Genomic DNA, 15,483 nt, shown 5'->3' on the forward strand with positions numbered 1-15,483 from the left:
GCCGAACGGTCATGCTCACTGAGCTGAATTCCCACGACTGTTCATTCACCTCTGCTGGATCTGACGGCGCATTTCAGTGGCTTCTCCCCCCTCTGCACTGGTGCACTGCAGAGAATGCCCCTGGGCACTTCGGCAGAAATAAAAGAGTATATTTCTCTAAAAGAGTATATTTCTCTAAAAGAGCAGCACACATGGAACGTCTTTTTAAAGACGTGTCTTTCTAAAGATGCTTTTCCGATTGTGTGTTATTCTTGGTTGCACTCGTTATCTCTCGCCTTCTGACGGTCACGATCACTGTCTTTCATGTCTGGGCACTGCTCACGCGGAGACAGCATTTGTGGATGGTCATGTTCTCATTGCGAGGACATGTCCATGGCAACGTTGCGGTCGCGGCTTGCCTTCGTAAGAAAGCAAGCCACCCCAGAGGCTCCCCGCCTCAGTCCTTTTACCCACGGGTATGAGGCCAGCGCAGCTAGCACTGGGGGCGATTTGGGGACCCCAATGGGACCGCCTCCGCCGGGTATCCCCCGAAGACCTCCCATTCCCCAGCACACTCGTCTGCCCCGATCGGGCTTCCGGATGAGTCTGCTGGCTCGGCAAGTTCACGGCGAGTTCGACCTCTTATTCGGAGCCCGCAAAAGTGATGAGCTCTCGAGCGCAGCATTGGAAAGCGGGCTCGTCCAGTTGGAAGTCTCAGCTGGGCTCCTCCCTTCGGGAACAATTGCCCAGTCACAAGCTGATGCGGAGATGATGACATGCTTTCCCGGGCAGCCGCGAGCGTCGGCTAGAGTGGAACCCTCTGCTCTTCCCTGAACCCTCGCGGCTCGATGATTGGTTCCTGGGCTCGTGGTGCCACTCAAAGCCACACCCCGCCCCCATTCCTTTCTTCCTGGAAGTGCATGAAGAGCTGACAAGGTCACGGGAGGCACTTTTTACTGCCCGGTCCCGATCTTTTCAGCTTCCCCGACCTCACTACCCTCGATGGTGGGGCAGCCAAGGGCTATTCAGCAATCCCCCGGTGGATAAAGGCGCTCGCGGTGCACCTGTGCCTGCAGAGCACTGCCACCTGGCCCGGGTGCCCAAGGCCCCCGTCCAAGGCCTGTAGGTTTACGTCGTCTCTGACGGCCAAGGCCTACGGTGCCGCTGGACAAGCCGCCTCTGCCCTGCATGCCATGGCTCTCCTGCAAGTCCGCCAAGGCGCTAAAGGAACTGTACGAGGGTAGTTCCACCCTGGGATTGATGCAGGAACTGCGCTCAGTGACCGACCTCGCTCTTCGAGTGACGGAAGTCACGGCGTGGTCTCTCGGGCAGACGATGGCCACACTAGTGGTCCAGGAGCGCCACCTTTGGCTCAACCTGGTCGAGATGGGCGAGGCCAACAAGACACGGTTCCTTGCTGCCCCCATTTCCCAGGCGGGCCTATTCGGTGACACCGTCGAGGACTTTGCCCAGCAGTTCTCGATGGTGGAGCAGTAGACGGATGCTAGCCGGCATATCCTGCCCCGGCGCGGCTCAAGATCCCGCACCCCGTCTACTCATCGCCAAAGGCGTCCCCCTGCGGTGACTGCAGACGCCACCTGTCTTGCGGCCGCCCAGAACCCGCGAAAGGCTTCAAAGCGCCCTTGAGACGGGTGACCCAGGGACAACGAAACCCGCTGCTCTGGAGCTGGTAAGCAGATCTCTCCATATTTTTGTTACCTTTTGCATTTAATTGCGCTGCATGCCCAAGTGGCTGCAGTACTCAAGAGGTCAGCAAAAGCGGTTTCCTTGTTCCCTGGGTCACGTATCCGGTGTGCACAGGCGTCATCATGACCACTGTCCACCACTCTATTTGGCAGGTTTGGCGCTCCAGCGGTGGTCTCCTGCCCCTGAGCGCCCAGCTGTGGCACAAATCCGCCCACGGTGTGACAGTCTCCATGGGTCATGAGGACAAGCCTCTTCCTCCCCCGTCCCAGGCTGTTCTGGGGGTCACAAGGAGCCAGGTAAGTGCTTCGATGTCCTTAGACTCAGCACGGCCAAGACGTGGTGTGACACCTCGAGCTCCACCCCGCCGTGAGGCCCCACCTGCCGGTATGTCCGATGACATTATCCCTTTGGTCCTCCTTGCGCAGAACTTGGACGCATGGCTTGCGCTTTGCAATCCGTCCTGAGGGCTGGTCCGGACCGTCCGACTCGGCTACGCAATTCACTTCACCGGGCATCTGCCCAGGTTCAGCGGTGTCCACTTCACCTTGGTGAAGGACGAAAACGCTGCTACCTTGCGCGGAGATCGCTACCCTCCTACGGAAGGGTGTGATAGAACCTGTCCCTCCAGCCGAGATGAACAAGGGGTTTTTCAGCCCCTACTTCATCGTACTGAAAAAAGGAGATGGGTTGCGGCCAATCTTGGACCTGTGAGTACTGAACTAAGCTTTACACAGACTCCTGTTCAAGATGCTGACGCAAAAACGCATTCTGGCGAGCGTCCAGCATCAAGATTGGCGGTAGACTTGAAGGATGCGTACTTCCACGTCTCAATCCTTCCCCGACACAGACCCTTCCTGCGGTTTGCATCCGAGAGTCAGGCGTATCAGTACAAAGACCTCCCTTTCTGCCTGTCCCTGTCTCCTCGCGTCTTTACGAAGGTCACAGAGGCTGCCCTTGCCCCGCTACGGGAGGTGGGCATTCGCACTAGGGGTCACTGGCTAATCCTAGCTCATTCTCGAGACATGTTGTGCGCACACAGGGACCTGGTGCTCTCACATCTCAGCCGACTAGGGCTTCGGGTCAACTGGGAAAAGAGCAAGCTCCTCCCGGTTCAGAGCATCTCTTTTCTCGGTTTGGAGTTGGACTCAGTCTCCTTGACGGCGCGCCTTACGAACGAGCACGCCCAGTCGGTGCTGGCCTGTTTGAAGGCGTTCAAACAGAAAATAGCGGTTCCACTGAAACTTTTTCAGAGGCTCCTGGGGCATATGGCATCCTCGGCGGGGGCCACCTGAGGCCGCTTCAGCACTGGCTCCAGACTCGAGTCCCGAGATGGGCATGGCGCCACGGGACACGTCGCGTGGTCATCACGCCAGTCTGTCACCATCTTTTCAGCCCTTGGACCGACCTCTCGTTTCTACGGGCAGGCGTTCCTCTAGAACTGGTCTCCAGGCACGTCGTGGTCATAACAGACGCCTCCAAAACGGGTTGGGGCACTGTTTGCAATGGGCACGCCGCCGCCGGCCTCTGGGCGGGTCCGTGACTGCATTGGCACATCAACTGCCTCGAGTTGTTGGCAATTCTGCTCGCCCTGTGGAGGTTTCGGCCATTGATCCAGGGCAAGCACGTGTTAGTTCAGACAGACAGCACGACAACGATAGCATATGTCAACCGCCAAGGTGGGCTGCATTCTCGTTGTATGTCACAACTTGCCCGCCGTCTCCTCCTCTGGAGTCAGCAGCACTTTAAATCGCTGCAAGCCACTCAAATCCCGGGCAACCTTAACACTACAGCGGACGCGCTGTCATGACAGGTTACCCTCAGGGGAGAGTGGAGACTCCACCCTCAGGTGGTCCAGCTGACTGGTGTCGATTCGACAGGCACAGGTGCACCTGTTCACCTCCCAAGAATCCTCCCCACTGCCTGCTCTGGTACGCCCTGACCGAGACCCCCTCGGCATAAACTCGCTGGCACACAGCTGGCCCCCTGGCATGTGCAAATATGCATTTTTCCCAGTGAGCCTACTTGCACAGACCCTGTGCAAGGTCAGGGAGGACGAGGAGCAGGTCGTCCTAGTAGCACCCTACTGGCCCACCCAGGCATGGTTTTCGGACCTCAAGCTCCTCGTGACTTTGAAGACTGCCCTCCTGACTGCACTCACTCCCATCAAGAGGGTAGGTGACCTGCAAGCGTTTTCTGTCAGCGAAACGTGCCTGGAGTTCGGTACGGGTTACTCTCATGTGATCCTGAGACCCTGACGGGCTATGTGCCCAAGGTTCCCACCACCCCTTTAGGGACCAGGTGGTGAACCTGCAAGCGCTGTCCCAGGAGGAGGCAGACCCAGCCCTGTCGTCGCTATGTCTGGTTCGTGCTTTACGCATCTATTTGGATCGCACGCAGAGCTTTAGAATCTCTGAGCAGCTCTTTGTCTGCTTTGGTGCACAGTGGAAAGGAAGCACTGTCTCCAAGCAGAGGATAGCCCACTGTCATAACTATTGCATATGTCGCCCAGGACATGCCTACATGGGCTACAAGCCCATTCTACCAGGGGTGTAGCGGCTCCCTGGGCCCTGGCCAGGGGTGCCTCTCTAACAGACATTTGCAGAGCAGCGGGCTGGGCAACACCCAACACCTGTGCAAGGTTCTACAGCCTCCGGGTGGAACCAGTTTTGTCCCAGGTAGTGGCACGCAACACTGCGGATAAGCCCGGGATAGCTGACCGGGTGTATCGCTTGCACATAGCGCTTTCCATCTCCCTTGGAGCTGAAGATGTGCGCCATTAATTCCCAGAAGTGTTCACAAACTTGTGAGCGGATGCCAGAGGGTGCCCCGTCCCTGAGAAAGAAGGTCCTTCCTCAGGGGAATCCGCCAGGGAGGTGCTGTTGCGAGGAGCATGAGGTCCAAGAACCAAGTCTGAGTGGGCCAGTATGGGGCCATGAGGGTGACTTGTTCCTCATCATCCCTGACCATGCACAGGGTCTGTATAAGAAGGCTCAATTGGAGAATGTGTATTTGCGCAGCCCCCGGGGCAGCTGTGTGCCAGCGCGTATGTCCCGAGGGGGGCTCCCGTCATGGAATACCAGAGCGGGCAGTGGGAGGATTTCCGGGAAGCGAACAGGTCTACCTGTGCTTTGCCGGCTCGACTCCAAATCAGCTGGACCACCTGGGGGTGGAGTCTCCACTCTCCGCTGAGCGTTGCCTGCCGCGACAGCGCATCCCCTGTGTCATTGAGGCTGCCCGGGATATGAGTGTCCCGCAGCGACCTCAGCCGCTGCTGACTCCAGAGGAGGAGACGGCGGGCGAGTTGCAACATGTGACGAGAGTGTACGCCGCCTTGGCGATTTTTATATGCTACTGTCGTTGTGTTGTCGGACTGGACCAACACATGCTTGCCCTGGAACAATGGCAATAGCCTCCGCAGGGTGAGTAGTACAGCCAGCATCTCTAGGCAGTTGGTGTGCCAACCCAGTCGCGGTCCTGACCAGGAACCAGTGACTGCGTGCCCGTTGCACATGGCGCCCCAGCCCAGTTTGGAGGCGTCTGTGGTGACCACGACACATAAGTGGCGGCAGAGCGGCGTGATAGCTATGTGATGTGTGCCGCAGTGCCATGCCCATCTCGGGACTCGAGTCTGAAGCCAGTGCTGAAGCGGTCTCATATCCATCAACCCGAGTGGCGTGACTGCCGCTGAGGAAGCCATATGCCCCAGGAACCTCTGAAAGTGTTTCAGTGGAACCACTGTCCTCTGCCTGAATGACTTCAGGCAGTTCAGCATCAACTGCGCGCTCGCTTGTGAGGCGAGCTATCATTGAGACCGAGTCTAACTCCATGACGAGAAAAGAGATGCTCTGAACCGGGGAGAGCTTGCTCTTTTCCCAGTTGATCCGAAGCCCTAGATGGCTGAGGTGCCAGAGCACCGAATCCCTGTGCGCGCACAGCAAGTTGAGTATGCGGATGCCCACTTCCCTTAACGGGGCAAGAGCTGCCTCTGCGACTTTCGTGAAGATGCGAGGGGACAGGGACAGGCCGAAGGGGAGGACCTTGTACTGATACGCCTGGCCGTCGAAAGCAAACCGTAGGAAGGGTCTGTGTCGAGGTAGAACCGAGATGTGAAAGAATGCGTCCTTCAGGTCTACCGCTGCGAACCAATCTTGATGCCGGACGCACCCCAGAATGTGTTTCTGCATTAGCATCTTGAACAGGAGATTGTGTAAGGCCCGGTTCAGAACTCGCAGGTCCAAGATTGGCCACAACCCACCGCCTTTCTTTGGTACAATGAAGTAAGGGCTGTAAAACCCTTTCCCCATCTCGGCTGGAGGGACAGGTTCTATCGTGCCCATGCGTAGAAGGGTCGCGATCTCCGCACGCAGGGTGGTGGCATTCTCGCCCTGCACTGAAGTGAAGAGGACGCCGCTGAACCGGGGTGGGCGCCTGGCGAACTGAATCACGTAGCCGAGTCGGATGGTCCTGGCCAGCCATCGCGACAGATTGGAAAGCGTTAACCACACGTCCAAGCTCCGGGCGAGGGGCACTAAGGGGACGATCACGTCTGACGTATCTGGGGGTGGGGCCTCGTGGCAGGGGGGAGCAGGTGACGCCACGTCGAAGAGCGTTGCTTCGACCCGAGGCGGCTGCGCTGAGGGGGACCTCAAAGCACTTACCTTGCTCTGCATACCCGGCATAGGGCAGGTTAGCGACTGAGGAGGAGGGCTTCTTGGGCCGTCCTCGAGACTCGTCACAACCGGCTGGCCGTAGGTGTGGCGCGGCCGGGTGCGCGAAGGCGGGGGGGGGGCGTGTTCACAGGGCCCTGGCTGCGAATGCTCGGTGTCTGGCGGCCGTGACAACAGCAGCTGTGAACACCGACTATGTGACCCAAGGAGTGAGGAAACCGCTCTTTTTTGATAATTTGGGTACTGCAGCCCATTCAGGGTGCGGCAAACAAAAAAGAAAAGGAAACAAAGGATTTACCTCCCGGCCAGGGGGATGGAGTGGTCTGGATACCAGCTCCGTAGCGGACGTCTCGCTCCCTGGGCCGTCCGTCTCAGGGGCGCTTAGGAGCCTTCCGGGTCCTTGTGCCGGCCTGAGAGACGGGGGCGTCAGCTTCCTGCGGGAGGCTCTACGCTGGGGCCGAGAGCTAGGTTTGGGCTGAGGCAGAGCCGCCTGGGCTTTCACTGCCGCAGGGGGATGCCCTCGGCGAGCAGACGGGGTGCGGGATCTTGAGCCACGCCGGGGCAAGATGTGCTGGATGGCCTCCGTCTGCTTTTTCACCGCCGAGAACTGCTGGGCGAAGTCTTCAACGGTGTCACCGAAAAGTCCAATCTGGGAGATGGCCGCGTTGAGAAAGCATGTTTTGTCTGCGTCCCTCATCTCGACCAGATTCAGCCACAGGTGGCGCTCCTGGACCACCAAGGTGGACATCGCCTGCCCGAGTGCTCACGGCGTGACCTTCGTCGCCCGGAGGGCGAGGTTGGCCGCTGAACGCAGCTCCTGCAACACATCAGGATCAGGACTACCCATGTGCAGTTGTACCTGCAGGAGGGCCATGGAATGCAGGGCAGAGGCGGCCTGCCAGCGGCACTGTAGGCTTTGGCCACCAGAGATGACGTAGTCCTACAGGATCTGGAGGGGAGCGCCGGACAATCCCGCCAGGTGGTGGTGTTTTGCAAGCACAGGTACATTGCAACCGCCTGATCCACCTGAGGGACCTCCGTGTACCCGTGGACTGCCCTGCCATCGAGGGTAGTGAGAGCGGACAAACCCGGAAGTCTGTTTCGGGTAGCAAAAGGTGCCCTCCACGACCCCGTGAGTTCGTCTTGCACCTCCGGGAAGAAGGGAACCCAGGAACTAATCATCAAGCCACGAGCGCTCAGGGGAGGCTGGAAGGTTCCAGTCCAACCCAGTACTCGTGGCAGCCCAGGCAAGCATGGCGGTCAGCTCTGCGTCAGCCTCAGACTGGGCGGGTAGACCCAAAGGTGGCCGCCCAGTTGAGTCCTTGGCATCCGACATCGCCAGTGTGATCTCCGATGCAGAAATCAAAGACTCATCCTTCTTGTGGGCCCCGAAAGAGACGTCAAGCCGGCCATGAGGCAGGCTGGTCTCATTTCGGAACCGGACAGCAAACGAGCGTACTGGGGAATGGGAGATCCGCGGGGAATTACCCGGCGAGACCGCGCCCATTGAACTCCCCAAATCACCTCCAGCACCAGCCGGGCCGACCTCACACCCGTGGGTAGAAGGCACAGCACAGGGAGCGGCTAGAGTGGCTTTCCCTCGGAAGAAGAAAGCCGCAACCGCAACATTGCCATGGTCATATCCTCGCAATGAGAACATGAACCATCCACAAACGCTCCCTCAGTGTGATCGCTGCCCAGACACATGAGGCAGTGCCCATGGCCATCGGAGGCAGAGAGATAACGACCGTATCCAGGAATCACACAAAGACGGAAAGGCATCTTTAAAAAGACGCGTCTTTAAAAAGACGTTCAATGTCAATGTGTGTGCTCTAATAGAGAAAATATACTCTTTAGCAGGAATATACACTCTTTTAGTGCTGTCGAAGTGCCCAGGGGTGAAATCTGCATTCGTCGTGCAGAAGAAGAGAAAGCCGCTGGAAATGCGCCATATATCCAACAGCATACGCTTCTTAAGCAGTGAATGGAACAGCAGTAGTTTTCAGCTCGCTGATAGTACAACCGCTCGGCTCCGAAGAAAAAATCTGAATGAATCCTGCATTCCAGCTCCCTTTTATACCCGTATGTCCGGGGGAGTGGCATGCAAATTCCACTTGCCAATTCTCACTGGCCTTCTCACTGGGCTCAAAGATCTGAGGTAATCGGGGCTCTCAAGAGCGACCCCTAGTGTCACTACATCGACACAACATCGAGTGAGTGACAGAAGGGGAACAATACTTTTTTCATTCTGCCTCTGGTATTCCACGGCTTCTTTCCAAATAGTAACCAGTTGGAACAAAATAAAATAACGGTTAATAACGTTCTCTAAATAAACCAGCTGCAGTGTTGTCAGATCTCGCAAGAAAAACAAGCCAAGAATAAGTGACTTCCCTCCCCAATTTTTTCCAGTGTGAGTGATTGATAAGCATAGAACACACAAAATGTGAGGTATATGCATAATGTCTAAGATGTGATTAAATAGAGAGTACATGTCTACATTATTAGATCCGGAGCATTTCTCCACATTATTCATGAGAAGGAACGCTTCCATACAATCACTGTTTTACCTCATGCATGAGATCGCATAACAGCGGAGAATTCAAAATCACTCACTGACCTGACAGTGGTTCCTGGCTGGCTCAAGTTCAACAGCACTCACAGAACAGATATGAGAGTGGAATTTTACAATAAACACAGTGGTGTAGTCATCAGAATGGACTGCTGTCCATAACCAGAGCGAGCAGGTTTGTTGGCCTCAGTTTGCTACTCTAGCGCTCCAAACATGAAGCAGCACTGTTTAGACCTGGGTTGAAAAAATTATATCCCGCGAGAGATTTTATAAATAGAACAGAATTTGGCCAGCTTTTAAGTAACTATATTAAATTCATATTAGAACACTGGATGTTGCTGTCATATACCATCATATTTCACAGTGCATCATCTCCACTGGTGCGTTCTCTTCGCAGTCGCCACCAGCTTAATCCTCTGTCAGAGTTCAACAGGAGTTCAGAAGACTTCTGATTTCCATGGATGAAGTGCCATAGTATAGGACTGGTATCAGGTTAGAAACTTTGCAGGTACAGGTTATGTAATTTTTTTGATTAAAATGTCCAGATACCACACAATGTGTGAGCGGCTTCACTGAATTTATTGAGTACAGAGTCGAGCACACTCTCCCAGAAATGGGACGATCCCGTAATTTACAGGATGGGTGGCAACCCTAGGCAAGCTGTCGTATCTCTTCGCATTGCCAGAAAACACTCACTGAATTTCATCTGAACCAGTGTCAAAAGCGAAACTGCCTGAGTGAGACCCAGCATCTGTGCGAAAGAGACTGAGAAGGACATGGCCGTTCACCAAGCTGCAGTCAGGTATACTTGTAGAGACTGAACGGCAGCCAGAGAAAATAATAGTTTTAAGATTTTAAACTTAAGCAGATTAAACTTCAGCTTTCAGTATGTTTTATATCTGTATGTATAGTGTCAAATAATACACTAGCAGTGTACACTTAAGTTTCTCTTGCCAATTAAGTTTGATATTAATTGAATCTGCCCATTTGATCATATTATTAAAAAAAAAGTCTGCTGTAAAACACCAGAAGATTTTGCCCAACATTTAATTACAGAATGTCCACTGATTTTCTGGCTTTTACACATACAGTGTACTTGTATAAAAGATTAATACCTGTAAAAATATGTTTGTTTAAAGGGGTCATGAAATGCTCTTTTTTATTAGTTTTATTTCTTCCCTGAGGTACACTGATAATGTTAGTGAAGGTTTTTTGGATAAAACAGTCATAATCTAGTTATATATTATCATTTACCACCCTGTCTCAGGCCCTCTGTCTGAACACTCGGTTTTGGCCTCAGCTCCTCCTTTAAATGCCAACACCCACTGTTCTGATTGGCTAACATTGTGCAGCCCCTCAAATTCAGTCATATTTGAAACTCCGTCAGAAGAGAAGGAACAAACTGCACAAGATTTATAAAACTAAATTTCAGGGTTTACAGATAACGCGCATCCAACAAATTACATCTGAATATACAAAACTGTTAATCTCAAGCACAACTGTTAAAACTCACATCCTGTCTACACCAGATGCAAGAGGCGTGTCAAAAGCAATAGAACCCATTATAATCAATGATGCTGTCTATCATGGAAGCGTCCGTTGCTGCGTGGTGCGTCGCGCCGACAGTAAACAGATGTCCTGTTCCATTTTGCACTGGTGCTACTACTGCCAATGACACAAATAAACGGTTTAGAAAGTTTGTGTCGACACGCCCGGTGTAAACAGCCTCAAGCCTTTTTGACCCGTCGCATCAACACATGTGCCCAGTGTAAACAGTGTGTCAGTACCATAAACCATCAAACGGTCATGACATTTGAAATATTTATGAATGGAATTGTTTACTTACGTTTTTGATCTGGTCCCCGTGTTTTTTAACTTCCCCATCCTTAGCAAAGCTTGAATTGTTTTATGACAGGTTCACAAGCAATCATGCTGATACGAGTCGACAAAACATGCAATCCACACTTAAATATGCTGAAGACACATCCACATGACGCACACACATAGTCCAAATCACAATGAAGATGCATACATCCAGTTTACAGTATCATCCTGACTGAAATGCACATCGCTGGAAATGCATTAAAACTATCAAAGACATCCATCTACTGCGTGTTTACATACACCAACAATTAAAAATAGCACAGATGGGAGGTGTTCAGGAATAGTTAGGACACTCTAGGCCTGTTTGTCCTGCTCTCTCTCTCTCTGTGAGTACTAACTGAGCCTAAGTGGGCGGGGCCAAACGTGCGATGATGTAAAGTATGCATGGATTTTGAATTAATGAGTACGCTTTGTTACATCACAATTTTACGGAAGTAGAGAATGAGGCGTTTTGGTAGCTTGGTTTCAATAAATGCTTTTATTGCATTGGGGATTAAGTTTTGAGTTCTGAAATTCACATTCATGTTTTTATAGTAGAAACACCTCTTTTTTGTCAAAATATAAAGGAAAATGTGATTCCTCATGACATGACCCCTTTAACTATCTGCCAAAAAAGAACATTTTAATATGTACATATTTAAATAATTAAAATAAATGATGATTAACTAATTTCTTGCAAGTTCTTTGAGACAAAGTATAAAATAAATATATTTATTTTTTATGAATTTTTTTAATGTTTCTTGTAATGTATCATGTACCATAATTTAACTGCAGTTAATTACGATTAATCACAGAAAACTGTGCAATTAATTAGTTAAAATGTTTTAAATCGATTCACAGCCCTATTAATATTTAAATTTAGACATAGGGCTATGACAAAAAAATGTGTAAAGAAGACACAGCACTGTTCATTACCAGTGTTCTTGGTGAGTGAAATAGCCTATTATTTATTACCATCTATGCAAGCATACCATTACTCACATAAGTGTACAATAAAAAAATAAAAAAATAATATTGTTTTTTTAAAAAAGCGGCATTCTATTAGCACCAATTATTTTTGTAAGGTGCCTGCAACACCTTTATTTCTGCATTTGGCCTCCAATAGAAAAAGTTTGGACACCCTTGGTTTAGGCACACAAATTAAATTATTAATTCATTTAATTATTTATTTATTTTATTTTATTTATTAAGTCTCTAAGCCATCCTGGTTTTGGTGACAGTGCCTGCTGTGAGTGCTGCTTTCACTTCATTCCCAAAAGTTTAAACAAAATATTTGAATCTTTGATTGCAAACTGTTTTATCGTCTTCACTCTTTACACATTCATACATTTGTCCTATGATTTATATACAGCAAAGTGCCCCAAAACTCTTTTGCTTTTGTTTCCTCTCACACGATGATGTTTAGCCATCTCTATCGTGAGTGAGACTGAATGAGTTGTTGTCCTTGACTCCCTCCCGTTATAACCCCCCCCCCCCAAAAAAATGTACATAAATGTTAGAAACATTGAAACCGGAATTCTGTTCCTAATCCCTGAGAGACAGGGTGGAAAATTATAATCTATTACAAAACTATGACTGTAAAAACTGTAATATGTGGACCTCAGGGAAAGTAGTACAATTTGAAAATAAGTCATGAGTTTTCCCAAAAAATACAAGTTTACATTATATTGTGCATGAAAGACTTGCCTTATGAATCGACACAGCACCCAAAGAGCCAGAGTGTTGCCCAGTAGCCCTGGGATGAAGATGATCAGGTAAAAGTAGGTGTAGAGCTGGTTCATGGCTTTATCCCATTCAGTCATGTTAGTGGTACAGTTACAGGAACAGGAGATTCTAGAGTAGTTCACCACTACACACGATGAATTCATAGATGTCATGCTGTAACTATGATTTCAGTTATTGGAGACCAAAGAAAATTACATCTGCAGAAAGAAATGAAAACAACTTTGTTGTTTCACATTAGCAGGCCGATTCACATTATGATGATATAAAATAAAAAAGAATACCCTTACAAAAATGTAAACTAGCCGCAAACGTGCCACAAATTTGCAGCTCATTTTTTTCACATGCAAATGAGCTTGTGATTCACCGCAAATGTTTGCCAGAAGTTTGCAGCTCTTCACCACTAGTGGTGAACCTCCGGCAAATCTTTGGCAACAATGGACAATTTGCCGCAAAGCTCATTTGCATGTGAAAATTATCTGTGGTGAATTTGCAGCAAGTTTGCTGCAAATTTGAGGTGAACACTGAATTTTTGTAAGGGTAACTAATAAATGAATACATTATTATTCTACAATAAATTTAATTTTAAAAACAAAAAACAGACCCCACAATGCTTCATTCCTGAATGTTTTCAACACACCCAGTTTTTTAATTGTTTGATCTATAGGAAAAGACGCCTTACTAGATGCAGCACCACAAATAGAGGAGAACACAGGTGGCCTGGATTTGTTTTTAACATCTGAAATACTTTTTAACTTGACACGGCATCCAAAAAACATGGTGCTCCAGCACAACAGTGTGCGGCAAGGGTTGCATTGTCATACAGCCTCGATGCCAGCAATTGTGTCATATTTAAGAGTTACTTCAAAACATGCAATGCAGATTTTTCTGCCTTCTCTGAAATTATTGAGGTTGATCTTCTCCAAAAAATGTGTGGAAAAGCAATGACTTTGAATGTTGCCAATATTGTTTAGTAAATAAACATTTTTGTTATTGCTATTAGCCTATTTACCCCCCAGCTCTTGCATCAAGATAAGCAGCCGAGAGGAAACCCCAAGAGTAAATGATGTTGTGTTCTGTGTATCATAATGATTTCAATGAGTTGTCAATTAAAATCAGTGTGTCATGATCAGATCAATAAGTTCTACAGTATTTTTGCACAACGTAGCCTATAAACCCATACATTACTACTACTACTAATAATAATAAAGATAATAGATACCTGTGATGAAACGTCTCAGTTATGTACGTAACCTTGGTTCCCTGAGACGAGGGGAACAAGACATTGCGTCACTAAGGTGATGCACGTGGGGAGTGTCCTACACAACCTAATTGAAACCTCTCTACAATAATGGCAATTCTAATATTGGCTATGGTGTTTGAGCCTCGCCCTTTTAGGCGTGAAGCTGTCCACTATAAAAGCGGACGTGCAAACACCATTCCTCAGAATTTTCTGACTGAGGGACAAAGAGCGCATCACTCGCATCTCAAAGAACTCTGAGTCTTGAAGTGCAGCCAGCTTACGCAATGTCTCATTCCCCTCGTCTCAGGGAACCGAGGTTGCATTCGTAACCGAGATGGTCCAACACAACTCAGTACACTTGACATGCATCACTAAGCTGATGCATATGGGGAACAGAGTCCCATCACGCCACACTACACAACATAACCTTTCAGAGAGGAAACATGACGCCGCAGTCCTGCGGGACGGTGACCGACATGAGTATGCCGCAGATAAATGACCCTCATGGTCAGCCAGGAGGGGAATACTCAGTAAGTACTTTTAATTATTTTGTAAATGCAAAGTTATTAAAACAATTAATTGCATAACATGTTATGTCCTACTTTAGAACTGAACATTGTAATTTTAACTTAACCAACCAAATTTTGTTGCACGTTGTTAAAGAAATAATAATAATAATAAACCTGCAACTGTAGGACATGCCAATGTGTTAATATGTGATTTATAATAGTCAATGTGCTACTCAAAATTGTTAAACTTCTGGTTTAACTTCAGCAGTAACTGATTTTTCAAAGTTGTTGCCAAGTCAAGCCAAGCTTTTCAGAGGCTGCTGATGCAGGAAGAGGTGTATTGGTCCTGATGGAGAGGCGGCAAATAGCACGGAAAGTCACCAGAGACACTCTGGTGTCTGTCACACAGACCAGGTATCACCCAGCTCTCTGCAGGTCTCATGTGCTATCGACTTGAAAGGAGCAAAAAAATCGTCATCATCAGGTAAACTGTTTTGGGATTCCTGATGATGGTCCATGGACTCCAAATGCAGTCTGATATTGTCCAGGGCCCGTATTCAAAAAACAAAATTAAGGCTAAAAGTAGCTCCTAACATGAAAATTTAGGAAAAACTCTTAAAAATTAGGGGTGTGTCACTGCTAATTTTAGGACTCCTAAAATTTTAATCTAAGAGTCATTCATGAAGCATTTTAATGCTTAAAGTAGCCAAGATTAATTAGAAGACATCCTGAGGAAGCTTTTTGGGCATCAACACTTGAGACCATGTTAAGGATGTGGCAAGCACACCTTTGAAGTTTTGGTAGTTGGAATTCAAAGCCATCATCCTGATCCAGGAGTAGAGAGGCATCTTGGAATTCCACACAGTCATTTCCCTCATCGCTGTCTTCAGAATTAGTATTGTTGCCACTTTCACATTTGTGTGTCGTGTTTGGCGAAGAAAAAGCATAAAATAGACAGTCATAGTTTGAACCTCAGCTAATGCACTTGTATTGCTCTGTAGATGGTTACACTCTGCCTGTGTCTAACGTGGGTCAGTTGATGACATAACAGTTCTGCATTCCCTGTAATCTCAGAACCTCTTCTGAATATTATTAACTCCTCACTATCCTTAGGACATGTCCCAAGAAACTTTAAAATGGCAGTTATCAAACCACTTATTAAGAAGCCACAGCTTGATCCTGGAGAATTGGCTAATTATAGAC

The 15,483-nt window shown here is 49.1% G+C and overlaps 1 protein-coding gene across 5 annotated transcripts in view; it reads right to left on the reverse strand.

Moving 5' to 3' along the window:
* Positions 1-15,483, reverse strand: part of p2ry10 (P2Y receptor family member 10) — an 84,312-nt gene that overhangs the window by 48,004 nt on the left and 20,825 nt on the right. For all 5 annotated transcript variants that reach the window (XM_051658597.1, XM_051658596.1, XM_051658595.1 and 2 more), the window contains exon 2: positions 12,493-12,728. In XM_051658597.1, coding sequence (XP_051514557.1) covers positions 12,493-12,683 — 191 coding nt within the window. In that variant the 5' untranslated portion in view covers positions 12,684-12,728. The remainder of the gene's footprint in view (positions 1-12,492; positions 12,729-15,483) is intronic.

This window comes from Myxocyprinus asiaticus, chromosome 27 (assembly GCF_019703515.2).
Source record: "Myxocyprinus asiaticus isolate MX2 ecotype Aquarium Trade chromosome 27, UBuf_Myxa_2, whole genome shotgun sequence".
NCBI lineage: Eukaryota > Metazoa > Chordata > Actinopteri > Cypriniformes > Catostomidae > Myxocyprinus > Myxocyprinus asiaticus.